General features: G+C 34.5%; 1 protein-coding gene across 1 annotated transcript in view; it reads right to left on the reverse strand.

Moving 5' to 3' along the window:
* Nucleotides 1-4,525: 4,525 nt before the first annotated feature.
* The window catches only part of LOC132744152 (tRNA (32-2'-O)-methyltransferase regulator THADA-like), a 45,722-nt gene continuing 33,387 nt past the window's right edge, over nucleotides 4,526-16,860 (reverse strand). The window contains exons 30-38 of the mRNA XM_060732770.1: nucleotides 12,327-12,436; nucleotides 11,135-11,764; nucleotides 10,277-10,384; nucleotides 7,475-7,776; nucleotides 6,700-6,804; nucleotides 6,275-6,408; nucleotides 5,546-5,773; nucleotides 5,271-5,330; nucleotides 4,526-4,903 (exon numbers count right to left, since the gene is read on the reverse strand). Coding sequence (XP_060588753.1) covers nucleotides 4,526-4,903; nucleotides 5,271-5,330; nucleotides 5,546-5,773; nucleotides 6,275-6,408; nucleotides 6,700-6,804; nucleotides 7,475-7,776; nucleotides 10,277-10,384; nucleotides 11,135-11,764; nucleotides 12,327-12,436 — 2,055 coding nt within the window. The remainder of the gene's footprint in view (nucleotides 4,904-5,270; nucleotides 5,331-5,545; nucleotides 5,774-6,274; nucleotides 6,409-6,699; nucleotides 6,805-7,474; nucleotides 7,777-10,276; nucleotides 10,385-11,134; nucleotides 11,765-12,326; nucleotides 12,437-16,860) is intronic.

Genomic DNA, 16,860 nt, shown 5'->3' on the forward strand with positions numbered 1-16,860 from the left:
TAATAATTCAATATTCACAAAACTAAAACTAAAACAGAAACAGAATATCGACTGCTATAACATGTTACTTCTATTTAGCTCCCCCATTTCAATATAAATCAGTACAAACAATAAAATATCTGATGCAATGATTATGAACACTTACGATTATTTAAAAGTAACAGTTTGCTGTCAAATGATTCTTCATTTACCATTTTCATACAAATATTTGTTTGAATTCGCCATGAGAGTAGAATATTTCTACGTGGACAATTTTTTAATGAAGAAGTTAACATGGCAATCAAAATAAGAAAATACTTTTATCCCTGAGTGAAATTCCATTAAATTCACTTGTCAAATCTCAAAGTTATGGGGCTTCTATACGAAGTGATGTTTATCTATATGAATTAAATAATTTATGGAAACAAGAGGGCCATGATGGCCCTGAGGTCCCTCACCTGTATATAGCCCCCCCCCCCCCCAATGTTGCAGGGCCAATCTAACCCAAGGGCTTTTATTTGCACAAACTTGATAGACACCCATAAGAATATGTTTCATGCTAAACATCTAAGCTCTAGCTCATTGGGCTTTTTAAAAGAACATTTTTTTAAAGTTTTTACTATACACATATAGTTAAAAACAATGACACCCCTGGGGCCGGGCCAGTTTTGACCCCAGGGCTTTTATTTGAACAAACTTTGTAGACACTTACTGAAAGATGTTTCATGCTTTATATCTTAACTCTAGCTATTTGGGTTTTTTCACAGAAGATTTTTTAAGTTTTTGCTATACACATATCAGGATAATCAATGACCCCCGGCGCGATGCCAATTTTGACCCAGGGCTTTTATTTGAACAAACTTGGTAGACACCTATTAGAACATGTTTCATGCTAAATATCTTAGCCATAGCTCTAAGAAGATTTTTTAAAGTTTTTACTATATGCATATAGGGAAAATCAATGAACCCCCGGGGCGGGGCCAATTTTGATCCCAGGGGTTTTATTTGAACACACTTGGTAGTCACTCATTAGAAGATGTTTCATGCTAAATATCTTAGCTCTAACTTTTTTGGTTCTTTAAAAGAAGATTCTTTAAGTTTTTACTATATGCATATAGGGAAAATCAATGACCCCCTGGGGCGGGGCCAATTTTGACCCCAGGGCTTTTATTTCAACAAACTTGGTAGACACCTATTAGAACATGTTTGATGCTCAATATCTTAGCCATAGCTTTTTGAGTTCTTTAAAAGAAGATTTTTAAAGTTTTTACTATATGCATATAGGGAAAATTAATGACCCCCGTGGCGGGGCCAATTTTGACCCAGGGCTTTTATTTGAACAAACTTGGTAGACACCCATTAGAACATGTTTCATGCTAAATATCTTAGCCATAGCTCTAAGAAGATTTTTTAAAGTTTTTACTACATGCATATAGGGAAAATCAATGACCCCACGGGGCTGGGCCAATTTTAACCCCAGGGATTTTATTTGCACAAACTTGGTAGACACTCACTAGAAGATGTTTCATGCCAAATATCTAAGCTCTAGATCTTATGGGTTTTTTTAAAGAAGATATTTTAAGTTTTATTTTTTGGTTGCCATGGCAACCAGAGTTCTGCATGGAAAAATTAAATTCTTTGAACAATTTTTAAAGGTGACCACCAAAGGAACATTCCTGTGAAGTTTGGAAATTTTGAATACATTATTGGATTCATTTAAATATTCGATCCCACTTCGGTTTTGTCCGTTTATTTTACAAGAATTAATATGGAGTTTAACGTTTGGAAAACTCGTAGTTCTCGTAACATCCGCAATAGCACAGTCGGATAAGTGATAACCTAATGCAGGAGAGGTCCTAGGTTCGATCCCTTCCTTTGACATTCTTTTCAGACTTATTATTTCTGTATTTTTAAGTATACTTTAATGAAAACGTTCAAGCGCTTGCAAAATTGTCTACACGGATATGAAGCAACTAAGAAACGATGGATTGTCACGTTTTGTATTGTACTTGACGGCACTGAAATGACATTTATTGATTTTAATCCGAATGAATTTTCAATATTATTTCTTAAATAATGGTATATACCAAAGTATAGTGTTTACAAAAAAAGTGCAAAACATATTAAAAACAAAAGAGAACAACCAACAATTCAAAATTGTTGAAAATAGTTATGAATAAAAAAAAACCTGGACATACGCGGTCTCGATCATACAACACGTAGGACATTTAGAATATATACCGGTAGTTTACCCTTTTGGGCTATAACGGTCAGTATGACTAATTCATAGAAACAAGATGAATTTAATCACATCTTACTGCGTACCTCTCACGGAATTTACCGAACATTTATCGAATATGTATATATTCTGTGCATTGACCGTATAATCAGTATGGAATTGACAGGTTATTAAAATTAAACAATACCTCAGTATAATTATACCCAATTGCCAAAGCAAAAGCGAAAAATAGTTGAGCTACATGGCAAATGGGTACTTTGTTTTTGGAAACTGCAATAAGATACCAACAAGAGGCCTTGATGGCCCTGAAGTCGCTCACCTGTATATAGCCCCCCCCCCCCCCCCCCCCCCCGTAGTGGGGCCAGTTTAAATCCCAGGGCTTTTATTTAAACAAACTTGGTAGACACCCATTAGAAGATGTTTCATGCTAAACATGTAAGGTCTAGCTCATTGGGTTTTTTAAAAGAAGATTTTTTCTTTTTTTTTTTACACATATATTTAAAAAACAATGACACCCCTGGGGCAGGGCCAGTTTTGACCCCAGGGCTTTTATTTGAACAATCTTTGAAAACACTTAATAGAAGATGTTTCATGCCTAATATCTAAGCTCTAGCTATTCAGGTTTTTTCAAAGAAGATTTTTATGTTTTTACCATATTTATATAGGGAAAAACAATGACCTCCTGGGGCGGGGCCAATTTTGACCCCAGGGCTCTTATTTGAACAAACTTGGTAGACATCCATTAGAAGATGTTTCATGCTAAATATCTTAGCTCTAGCTCTTTGTGTTCTTTAAAAGAAGATTTTTAAGTTTTTACTATATGCATATAGGAAAAATCAATGACCCCCTGGTGAAAATTAATACAGATGAAAACAAAATCTTGCAATGTGCTTAAAACAATACATTAATCTAACAATAACCACTATTATATGTGCTAGGTTAGCATAAAATGTACTTCAGCTTCCTGTCATTTCATTCAACCGCCTGTATGAACTAAGTAATAACAAATATCATTTCATAATTATTTTATTTCAATTTGAAAGACACTTAATGATGATAATCAGTTAAACTCGAATTTTATAATTCTTGTTTTGTGAAGAAATATTGGCTTACGGTTTTACATTATCCTAGAAACTACGTAATGACATTTCTGTCTGACTTATCTCATAATATGAGCCGCGTCATGACAAAACCAACATAGTGGGTTTGTAACCAGCATGGATCCAGACCAGCCTGCGCATCCGCCCAGTCTGATCAGGATCCATGCTATTCGCTTACAAACCCTATTACAAGTAGAGAAACTGATAGCGGACAGCATGGATCCTGATCAGACTGCGCGGATGTGCAGGCTGGTCTGGATCCATGCTGGTCGCAAACCCATTATGTTGGTTTTGTCATGACGCGGCTCATATGTTAAAAGCTATGAAAAAAAATCCAAGAATATATGCAATAAATCTCTGAAAAACTTGATAATTTCGTAGTTTATTTTTTAACTTTCTTCAAACCAAATTGAACCTATATTATGTTCATCTTGTACATTTAACATAATGCCTGGAATCAGGAGATCTTCAGTTTCAGCATTAAACTAAAGATAATTCAAAGATTATTTAGTCACAATTATATCTAAACAGTACACTGCTATGAATGCAATAAACGTCAACAAGAAATGTCGACAAAATGTTTTTACAAATGTATTGCTATCACAGCCATTAAATGATAGGGTTATAAAATTACCTTCTCTTTAATACTCCTGTTTCTATATCAAAATGAACATATCTTCCTTATGTTTTTAAGTTTAAATCACATTGTTGAGTTTATACAGTAGGTTTATGAGCTACACAAGAATTGAAAATCCATTCTTGAACAGTTGGTATGTTTTTACAACATAATTAATAATTTCACTGCATTCACCATTTCACATATAAATGATGCACAACAAAAAAGAGGAGTACCATTAGCTGTTTTGTTTGTTGCCAATTATTAAATGAGCCGCGTCACAAAAAACCAACATAATGGGTTTGCGACCAGCATGGATCCAGATCAGCCTGATCCGCGCAGTCTGATCAGGATCCATGCTGTTTGCTATCAGTTTCTCTACTTGTAATAGAGTTGGTAAGCGAACAGCATGGATCCTGATCAGACTGCGCAGATGCACAGGCTGGTCTGGATCCATGCTGGTCGCAAACCCATTATGTTGGTTTTGTCATGACACGGCTCAAATAATTATTGTTTGTTAAAAAAAGTTAAATTTTCCTGTCTTGTCTCAGAGGTTTAGAAATCTGAGGTACTGTATACAGTAATGATTGGTTAAAGTTTGATCAAACTATCATACAGCACTGGAAGCCATATATATTTATCTGTTGTGTCTTTTAACATTACAACAGTGTTCTCAACTACTCTAGTCACATTTTCATCACAGTTAGAACTCAATAGTTTACCATATTTGATCATTATTAATGTCCTATAAAGTGATAACACATGTTTCTGGTATGATGATGTGTTGAAGAATATATTTTGGAAGGTAAGTTCAGTAGCATCTGTTTCCAGTTGTCTATGATCAGATGTAATCACATGACCACTATGAAAGTAGTCCTTTACTGCTGACCTTATAATACTCCAGTGTTCTGATTGGTGTATATGTTCATTGTGTCCAGGGCCACTTTCCAACACTACTGCTGGTTTTATCTGAAAATAAATGAAAATAAGTAAGATTCAAGATTCTCATATCAATGCACCAATAACCAAATTTCATAGACTAAAGCTATACATTTGTTTTGTATTTTATTTAATTTGCAATTATCAAATTAGTCAGACATAATGTGTATAGTTATAATTACACCTCTTGTAATATTATTTTATTTTTGTCTTCATAAGAAATTTGTTATGTGTGTATTCAGGCAATAGATTAAAGCCAATGTTAAACTTACATGCAGTTACAAGTAACTTATTTTGCATGGTATATGTATTTATATTCAAACACATTTGTCTATAAATTTCCTGATATAAAATAAACTATACTCTGTATAGAGGAACTACAATTACTAAATCTTACCATAGATGACTGACAGACACTATCACACTGAACATATTTCATAATGGCACTTTCCAGCATCTGTAATTATTTTGAAATTATTCATAATTAATTTCAATTCTGTTTTCTTTATAACATACATTATTGCTCAATACCCATATAACAAAAGTTAAAACTCTAAGGACTGAATATGTATGTAAACAATATCAATAAAACTGAAATTTAGAATTCTTGGTACTTGAATAAGACTATATTTAAGCATAAGCTTGAATAACATGGTCCAAAATACAATATACAGGCTTCAATATATTAAGATCAAGGGTCTTAGGATTAAAACATTTTTTCTTTGTTAAGGATGAAAACTGATATTTCTTGCAATCTAGGCAGAATGAAATGATATTTTTGTTGGCTAAGAAAATATCAAATACGGAAGTTACATATACAATTTGTATAACCTGTATAAAATCAAGTTCATCCCAGTATGTATTCATTTCTCCTCTATCAAACAATCTCTCCTCGTACTCCTGAAATATTAATTCAGTCATCAAAAAATTGGTATTCTTCCTGTATAACAATGCCTAAAGGTAAACTGTCTCATAAAATTTAAACTCTTATAAATACTTTTAGAAATCCTCAAACAGGGTCTTACATATTCTATCATAAACGTTTATTAATAGACTGATTACAACAGAAGCATTTGTATAGAAGGGGATTTATGTGGACCTCTTCACTCTGCAATGTAAGGTTCAAATCTCGGCATGTTAAACAATCATTTTTTCCATCTGGTAACACTACAACTAGTTAGTCCCATTGGTAGTAATAACAAAGCTTGTTGGTTATCTTATAATCAACAATAAACATTTTAATCAACAATAAACAAACATGATAAGATAATAAACATTAAAATTGAATTTCTATTGATTACAGTGTTAAAATCTTAGTACATTTTCGAAAGATATTTTATAAATGCCATGTCTTCAGTTTGGAAAGTAGAGTTTAACAAAGGGATATATGGGAACACAAACCTGGCTGTCGTCTTTGTCCTCTAGCATCATATCAAATAAAAGTTTTATGAAATCTTGTCTACCATCTGACAGTTTACCTTGTGAAACACAATTTTCTAAAAGATCCTTAATGGCTATATAAGGATGTCCATATGCTGGAAAAAAGTTAACACGTTTCAATAAAAACTTAAAATATTTAAATAATATTTCAACTTGACTGAATAATCATTTCCTCAGAAATTACTGTATGTGTAATAGACAGGCTATAGACTACAGTTAAACAGTTCAACTTAATTCTAAATTGCCCCTTAACTTTCAGAAGTCTGAATTTTGCAAAATTTCTAGTATTAACAATGTAATTCGATACATGACAGTTGTAAAGTTTAAAAAAAAAAAATGTTTTTATCTTAAAACAAGTAAATTAATTAGTTCAGTTACTATTTTACCATTGATCTGTTGTGAAGACATAGAATACACAATAGCTGCAGCTGTCTCCCTGACCTCAATGTCATCTGTTTGTAAAAGGTCAAGGACAGACTTGAAAACATCATCTACAAATAACAACTTATACTGAACTCTCAAACCAACAATGACTCTTGTCAAGGTGAGGAAAAAGGTAAGTTCTGGTGATTTATATCAGAGACTCAATATTATTTATTTGCCTCACTGCTCTATGTTATTTGTGTTTATCTAATACCAATTAAGCCTTGGTTATTTTGTTATACTAACTTAATTTTGATCTCATTTGATCACTGTTGACCTCACTATGAGTATTGTTTTATTCTTTGATTATCAAGGCATGTAAATAACCCATAATTGGTGAATAAACTTTATTCTATTCTATTTTATTCTATTTTTATTAAATTATTATTATTTGTTTGTTTGTTTAACAGTTTCATCTTAGGCCTTTTTCAAAAGTATTTCAGTCATATAGGCGGGTAGTTTCCTAACCATCGTTCCTGGAGAGTTACACCAGTACTAGACTACCTTCCTCCGTGCTTAACTACCAAAGCATCTCCCGGGGATCGAACCCACGCCAGAGAGGTAACTGGATTAGAAGTCATCAACTCTAACCCCTCAACCACGGAGGCGGTATTAATTAATCATGTGTTTCAACAAAGATTTTATGTTTGTAAGTTAAAATACAACCAACAAATTATAGAAGGATTGAATCAGAATACAAGCAGCTTTAAGTTGAAAAGAGAAAACTGAAAATGTTACCTGTATTTTTTAGACAGGTTTGAGTATCAGTTCCAAGTAAAATATCCACATTCTGCAGCAAAGCCTTGGCACATGCTAGAAGAATGTCACAACTAGTTTCCATCTGTTCTGTATAACCTCTTATAATATCAACAAACAACACAACATGTGTTGCCATAGAAACATGGTGTTTGTCTTCATGGTCTTGCTCTAAAATCACTTTACTTGCTGTAGTTTGATTATTAGGTCCATTAGTAAACATTCTAGAGAGCTGACTTATTGCCATCCCAGTAAATGTTATGGCAGCTGCTGTTAATTTGTCACTGAAATAAAGAAATGTAGTAAAGTTAACTTCTTCAATCGTGGTAAACACCACAATGTAATCCATGCAAACTTGAACATTTGCACTGTCCAACAGAAGAAAAGCTGTCAGTTCTTACTACTTTAGGCAAACTTTAAGATATATTTATCAAGAAACTAGTAGCAGATGTAAAATTGTTAAAGTATTGTTGATTATGACTATTGTAAAATCATAATAGAAGATTGAAGCTTGATCATACTTAAATGCATTTAATAATAAATGTAAACAAGATATGTTTGTAAAACATGTATGCCCCCTATCAGCAGCCAATTAGTCATGTGATAAGGTTATTATGCATGACGTCTGACCCAGTGATCAAACAATTAATAAGGGTTATAAAGTATCTACTGGTCATGACCTTGACCTTTGACCCCTTGACCCAAAACTCAATAGGGGTCATCTGCTGGTCACGACCAATCATCATACAAAGTTTTGAAGTTCCTAGGCCTAGGCGTTTTTAGTAAATTGATCAGAAACCGTTTTTTTACCTACAAGGTCAATGTGACCTTGACCTTTGACCCCTTGACCCCAAAATCAATAGGGGTCATCTGCTGGTCATGACCAATCACCATGCCAAGTTTGAAGTTCTTAGGCCTAAGGGTTCTCTAATTATTGATCGGAAACCGTTTTAACATACAAGGTCAATGTGACCTTGACCTTTGACCCCCAAAATCAATAGGGGTCATCTGCTGGTCATGACCAATCACCATGCCAAGTTTGAAGTTTCTAGGCCGAAGCGTTCTTTAGTTATTGATCAGAAACCATTTATTACTTACAAGGTCATTGTGACCTTGACCTTTGACCCCTTGATCCCAAAATCAATAGGAGTAATCTGCTGGTCATGACAAATCACCATACCAAGTTTGAAGTTCCTAGGCCTAAGCGTTCTTGAGTTATTGATCAGAAACCGTTTTTACTTAAAAGGTCAATGTGACCTTGACCTTTGACCCCTTCACCTAAAACTCAATAGGGGTCATCTGCTGGTCATGACCAATCATCACACAAAGTTTGAAGTTCCTAGGCCTAAGCGTTTTTAGTTAATTGATCGGAAACCGTTTTTACCTACAAGGTCAATGTGACCTTGACCTTTGACCCCCCTTGACCCCAAAATCAATAGGTCATCTGCTGGTCATGACTAAATCACCATACCAAGTTTGAAGTTCCTAGGCATAAGGGTTCTTAAGTTATTGATCCGAAAGCATTTTTACCTACAAGGTCAATGTGACCTTGACCCTTTGACCCCTAGACCCCAAAATCAATAGGGGTCATCTACTGATCATGACCAATCACCATCTCAAGTTTGAAGTCCCCTAGGCCTAAGGGTTCTTTCATTATTGATCGGAAACCGTTTTTACCTACAAGGTCAATGTGACCTTGACCTTTGACCCCTTAACGCCAAAATCAATAGGGGTCATCTGATTGGTCATAACCAATCACCATACCAAGTTTGAAGTTCCTAGGCCTAAGGGTTCTTTTGTTATTGATCAGAAACCGTTTTTAATTAAAAGGTCAATGTGACCTTGACCTTTGACCCCCTTGACCCCAAAATCAATAGGGGTCATCTACTGATCATGACCAATCACCATACCAAGTTTAAATGTTCCTAAGCCTTAAGGTTCTTTAGGTATTGATCGGAAACCGTTTTTACCTACAAGGTCAATGTGACCTTGACCTTTGACCCCTTGACCCCAAAATCAATAGGGGTCATCTACTGATCATGACCAATCACCATACCAAGTTTGAAGTTCCTAGGCCTTAAGGTTCTTTAGTTATTGATCGGAAACCGTTTTTTTTGTCTTTTAAGGTCAATGTGACCTTGACCTTTGACCCCTTGACCCCAAAATCAATAGGGGTCATCTACTGGTCATGACCAATCACCATACCAAGTTTGAAGTTCCTAGGCCTTAAGGTTCTTTAGTTATTGATCGGAAACCGTTTTTTTGCTTTCAAGGTCAATGTGACCTTGACCTTTGACCCGTTGACTCCAAAATCAATAGGGGTCATCTACTGGTCATGACCAATCACCATACCAAGTTTGAAGTTCCTAGGCCTTAAGGTTCTTTAGTTATTGATCGGAAACCGTTTTTTTGCTTTCAAGGTCAATGTGACCTTGACCTTTGACCCTTGACCCCAAAATCAATAGGGGTCATCTACTGGTCATGACCAATCACCATACCAAGTTTGAAGTTCCTAGGCCTTAAGGTTCTTAAGTTATTGATCGGAAACCGTTTTTGCTTTAAAGGTCAATGTGACCTTGACCTTTGACCCCTTGACCCCAAAATCAATAGGGGTCATCTACTGGTCATGACCAATCACCATACCAAGTTTGAAGTTCCTAGGCCTAAGGGTTCTTTAGTTATCACTCGGAAACCATTTGGTCTACGGACCGACGGACCGACGGACCGACAAGTGCAAAGCAATATACCCCCTTTTTTTCAAAATGGGGGCATAATTATCTATACCTGCATGTTTGAAGCTGTAATTGGTTCGTTATCACCTGTACAGACTGCATCAATGTCAATATTATACTATCAGATATATCACAATGTCCTAAACTCTTCTCCAACAAACTGAAATATTGTTGTACAATACATAAAATATAATTATTTGTCAATATTCAATGTGTTTACAATTCTAGAAAATACTTTAGATTGGTATTAAAGATAAATTTAAGTATAATACCAATATGTGATCAGTTTACGCTTAGCATTTTTTCTGGTCTTAGATTGATAAACTTCTTGTCCTCAATGTATTCTTGCAAAGGTTTTGACACAATTGGAAATAGACATATTATGTAACTGATAAATTTACCTTTGTAGAAAGACACATAAAACTATAAACATCTTACTACAGGTTTGTATCTATCTAAGTATATACATGTATCTATTTCCTGTTAATGTTAAAACACTCCCAAATATATAATGAGGATGTTTTTAAGTTTTAGAATTCTAAGACCAGAGAAATGTGTATAAAGTGGTCATCAATATTTAAATACATAAGAGATGAATAAGATTACAAACCTATATATCAAAAAATATTCAACACTGAACAGTATTGCTGTAACAGAAACATTTGACAATATAATTTCCTCCATTATATTTTGAAGAGACTAATACTAACTGCATCATTTGGATTCATTTCTTATCAAACAATAACATTCTATGCTGACTAAAAATATGTAATGGTGAAACCTGTTGAAATTTATCTAAATCCACATAAAAATTCTACTTCATGACATGACAGACTTTTTTACTTAGATATATACAACCATCATAGTTGAACATAAAGCAAAATATTGAACATATCATAATAAAACTTACCCTAGAATTTCTATTTTACATTCTTCATGAATTTCTGTGACCAGCATACCCAATAACTGAGGGATTATCTTCACCGGCAACACTTTACTATTCTCAGTGATATTAGATGACTCAGCAAAATTCTCTGATCCACAGTCTTCTCTTATTTCTGACATCATATTTCCAAGCTGTGACAAAACTTCTTTCCTTACTTCATACGAATTTGACTTCAAACACTTTAGTATTACATTTTTCACTTCATCGATCTGCAAAACTTTACCATCACCTTGTCCCACACTTGACTGAAGTTTTCCTCCATCAGTTTCTTCTTTACTGGACCTATAGCTATCTTCACTCTCTGTAAATTTCCCACTGGCTTCTATTCCATTATCTACCGTCTCACTTACAGAATCTGGCCCATGTCTCTCATTATGAACACTCAGGTAAATTTCACAATACAATTTACAAATGGTAGCTTGAAACTCTGACAAGGCAGGTGTACAGGGATCATAAGCTGTATCCAAACTTAGTACTTCTGTACTGACAATGTCTGACAAACTGCTGACAAAAATGTCTTTGTCACCAAAATGTTGAACAAAATTGAAAGTTATGTTCAATGCAACTGTTCTGGTAGCTAAACATCTGTTATGTCTGAAAGTCCAAAAGAACAGTGTTTATGATTAGTTAAAAAAATTAATGAAACATTAGTCAATTATACAATTAATGCCCAACTTGTTAATGTACTAGCAATTATGGTTTAATTACTTGTTAAAACTGATATCCTGATATTTATTCAGCATGTTTGCTTAAAATTAAGCATTATCTGCTGAAACCATTTCAGGCTTGTACTCAAGTTGATTATCAAATTTGAAGAAGTAATCTTTGGTTTACCTTTACAAGTATACCGATATTAAAATAGAATTATTTTAAGTGATAAATATAATAATTACTATAGACAAATCTTGTGTCAATTGAAATTTGGATTTCAATGTCTTACCTAATTTAAGAATTTTCTAATTCAATGAGTAACACATATTTACTTATTTCTAATAAAATCTTCTTTAGCTTTACACTTTTACCAAGCTCTGAATTAAAGAGAAATCAAATGTTATAATAGCTGTTGAAGCAGAAAATTTCATCAAATACATGTACTTAAGGAATTGTATGAAGTCAAACTGTAATAAGAAAATGAAGTCAAGATTATAATTGTTACCTTGACATAAGAATACACATTCTGTCAGTCCACATGTCATGTATGACAGATGATAGTCTATACTGTATAGAATCAGGAAGTAATGGTATTGTTCTACATAGCTGCGATATCTGTAAATATAAAACATAAAATCTATACTGTTTGCTTTTAATTACCACAGAACGCATTCATACATACTTCTATTTCCTTCACTTGAAAGAGCATACAACAGCTATGAAAAACCGTAAGTACCAAAACAAGAGGGCCAAGATGGCTCTAGATTGCTCACCTGACCCATCAAACTCATCCAAATAATTACCTAGACAAGCGTTCTGACCAAGTTTCATGACAGGTGTGTCAAAAATGTGACCACTAGTGTTAACAAGGATTATCCATATTTGAGCAGTATGACCTAGTTTTTGACCCCAGGTGACCCATATTCGAGCTTGACATTCGAGCAATTACCTAGACAAGCATCCTGACCAAGTTTGATGATAATTGAGTCAAAAATGTGACACTAGAGTATTCACAAGGTTTTTCTATTTTTAGCTCCTGTGACCTAGTTTTCCATCCGAGATAAATCATGTTCAAACTTATCCAAGCATCGACTAGACAAGCATTCTGACAAAGTTTGATGATGATTGGGTCAAAAATGTGACCACTAGACTGTTGGCAAGGTTTTTCTATTTTTAGCTCCTGTGACCTAGTTTTCCACCCGAGATGACCCATGTTCAAACTCATCTGAGCAATTGACTAAACAAGCATCCTGACAAGGTTTCTTAATAATTGGGTCAAAAATGTGACCACTAGAGTGTTCACAAGGTTTTTCTATTTATAGCTCCTGTGACCTAGTTTTTCATCGGAGATAAACCATGTGCAAACTCATCAAAGCAATTATCTAAACAAGCATCCTGACAAAGTTTGATCATGATTAGGTAAAAAATGTGACCACTAGAGTGTTCAAAAGGTTTTTCTATTTTTAGCTCCTGTGACCTAGTTTTTCATCAGAGATGACCCATATTCAAACTCATCTGAGCAATTGACTAGACAAGCATCCACACTAAGTTTGATGATGATTGGGTAAAAAATGTGACCACTAGAGTGTTCACAAGGTTTTTCTATTTATAGCTCCTGTGACCTAGTTTTTCATCAGAGATGACCCATATTCGAACTCATCTGCGCAATTATCTAAACAAGCATCCTGACAAAGTTTGATGATGATTGGGTCAAAAATATGACCACTAGAGTGTTCACAAGGTTTTTCTATTTTTAGCTCCTGTGACCTAGTTTTTCATCAGAGATGACCCATGTTCGAACTCATCCAAGCAATTGACTAGACAAGCATTCTGACCAAGTTTGATGATGATTGGTTCAAAAATGTGACCACTAGAGTGTTCACAAGGTTTTTCTATTTATAGCTCCTGTGACCTAGATTTTAATCGGAGATGACCCATGTTCGAAGTCATCCAAGCAATAATCTAAACAAGCATTCTGACAAAGGTTGATGATGATTGGGTCAAAAATGTGACCACTAGTGTTCACAAGGTTTTTCTATTTTTAGCTCCTTTGACCTAGTTTTCCATCCGAAATGACCCAGTTTCGAACTCATCCGAGCAATTGACTAAACAAGCATCCTGACAAAGTTTGATGATTGAGTCATAAGTGTGACCATTAGTGTGTTCACAAGCAATTGTGGACGGACGACGGACATTCACTGATCCTAATAGCTCACCCTGAGCAAGCTCAGGTGAGCTAAAAAGCTTACATGCTAAGATAAAATAAATTACTAAAAATGGTCACCTTAGTGCAGTAACAGGTTAACTTCTTATATAATTTAATAGGAGATAACCTGTTACTGCATTAAGGTGACAATATGAGCATTGGATAGAAGTCTGTTTACAATGGCTGTTTAAATAAATACATTTTTACTACAACTAATTGCCAATTAAAAACAAATACACAAACACAAGAGGGCCATGATGGCCCTGAGGTCGCTCACCTGTATATAGGCACCTGGAGCGGGGCAAGTTTAAACCCCAGGGCTTTTATTTGAACAAACTTGGAAGACACCCATTAGAAGATGTTCCATGATGTTAAGTTTTTACTACACACATATAATGAAAAACAACGATCTACCCCCCCACCCCAGCAGGGCCAATTTTAACCCAAGGGCTTTTATTTGAACAAACTTGGTAGACACCCATAAGAAGATGTTTCATGCTATACATCTAAGCTCTAGCTCATTGGGTTTTTTAAAAGAAGATTTTTTTAAATTTTTACTATGCACATATAGGTAAAAACTAGGGCTGGATCAATATACCGGTAAATCGGTATTTATCGATTTTCCGTTTTTCAATACGGTACGGTTATCGGGTTTTAGCTATACCGATACAAAGGGAGACAACCTAATAAAATATGTAACTTATAAACATGATGGCTTTACATAAAATTATCGTCTTTAAAATGTCCGCACAAACGTCAAAAGTGTGGAATTTTCTCTAAAGTAAATGTTAAGAAGGCCCTCAGCAATATTTGAAAGGCTGCATTGATTAGTTTAGGTGGAACAACGAATGTGTCAATACACAAAATGACGGCTAAATCCGTGACAAAATTTATCCGGCCATTCAATCTCCTATTTCTAACACTGGTAAAATATACTTTCAGGTCGGCAGTAGTATGTATTAGACCAAACATTTACTTGTAATTTAATCAAACACATCTTGTAAACACATAAATCCTACAAATTTATTGATTTTCCAAGATGTAGTTTGCTAACTAAATAAATGTGACTGCGCGAAGACGTAGCTAAACACCGTTTCCCGGTACGTTACGGATTACGACACCGCAACATCATTACATTATATTTATATTTTTATTGTAATTTTACCGTTTAAGATAGAAAAAACATGATTTGTTAGAAAATTTTTCAATGTTCCAATACTTTCTCAGCGTATATATTTCAAATTCTACAAAAATTTGATTTTATTATAAAGATCTTATAATTTAGAACAGTTGACTTGTAGACAGTACTAGACTCCTGTCATAATAAATAGTGATGTTTTAATTATTTTCTGTGTTAACTTTTCCTAGTATTTACATAATTATATTTTTGCATTGAATTATTTCTCTACAAAGCTTTTTAATTTTTTTTTTCAAAATAATTGTTTTATCTAAAAAAAAGGGGCCATCATGTCATTTTCAAAATATTATCTCAAATGTACTAATTAAGGTACCTATGCACCTGCTCTGTATTATATATCATCATTAACAAAGTCAAAATCTAAAACAGATATAAGAAAGATTCAATAATATTTCACCAGGGAATCTATGAAATGTAAATAGTACTTTTAATAAGTACATCCTAACAATGAAGCATCATTGTACTGTATCGTCAATACGTATTGTGTATCGTTGGTCTGTATCGCAATACGTATCGTATCGAAAATTTCTGATCAATACCCAGCCCTAGTAAAAACAATGACACCCCTTGGGCGGGGCCAGTTTTGACCCCTGGGGTGGGGCCAGTTTTGACCCCATGGCTTTTATTTGAACAAACTTTGTAGACACTTACTAGAAGATGTTACATGCTTAATATCTAAACTCTAGCTATTTGGGTTTTTTCAAAGAAGAATTTTAAGTTTTTGCTACACACATATAAGGAAAATCAATGACCCCCGGGGCGGGGCTAATTTTGACCCCAGGGCTTTTATTTGAACAAACTTTGTAGACACTCACTAGAAGATGTTTCATGCTTAATATCTAAACTCTAGCTATTTGGGTTTTTTCAAAGGAGATTTTTTAAGTTTTTACTATATGCATATAGGGAAAATCAATGACCCCCTAGGGCGGAGCCAATTTTGACCCCAGGGCTTTTATTTGAACAAACTTGGTAGACACTCATTAGAAGATGTTTGATGCTAAATATCTTAGCTCTAGCACTTTGGGTTCTTTAAAAGAAGATTTTTTAAGTTTTTACTATATGCATATAGGGAAAATCAAAGACGGTGCGGGGCCAATTTTGGCCCCAAGACTTTTATTTGAACAAACTTGGTAGACACTTACTAGAAGATGTTTCATGCCAAATATCTAAGCTCTAGCTCTTAGGGTTTTTAGCTCACCTGTCACAAAGTGACAGGGTGAGCTTTTGTGATCGCTTTTCGTCCGGCGTCCGTCCGTCCGTCGTCCGTCCGTTGTCCGTCGTCCGTCCGTAAACTTTTGCTTTAAATGACATCTCCTCATAAACCACTGAGCCAATTTCATCCAAACTTCACAGGAATGTTCCTTTGGTGGTCACCTTTAAAAATTGTTCAAAGAATTTAATTCCATGCAGAACTCTGGTTGCCATGGCAACCGAAAGAAAAATCTTTAAATATCTTCTTTTAAACAACCCTAAGAGCTAGAGCTTATATATTTGGCATGAAACATCTTCTAGTGAGTGTCTACCAAGTTTGTTCAAATAAAAACCCTGGGGTCAAAATTGGCCCCGCCCCAGGGGGTCATTGATTTTCCCTATATGCATATAGTAAAAACTTAAAAGATCTTCTTTTAAAGAACT

This window comes from Ruditapes philippinarum, unplaced genomic scaffold (genome assembly GCF_026571515.1).
Source record: "Ruditapes philippinarum isolate M1 unplaced genomic scaffold, ASM2657151v2 ctg283_1_1_1_1, whole genome shotgun sequence".
In the NCBI taxonomy this organism is placed as follows: Eukaryota; Metazoa; Mollusca; class Bivalvia; order Venerida; family Veneridae; genus Ruditapes; species Ruditapes philippinarum.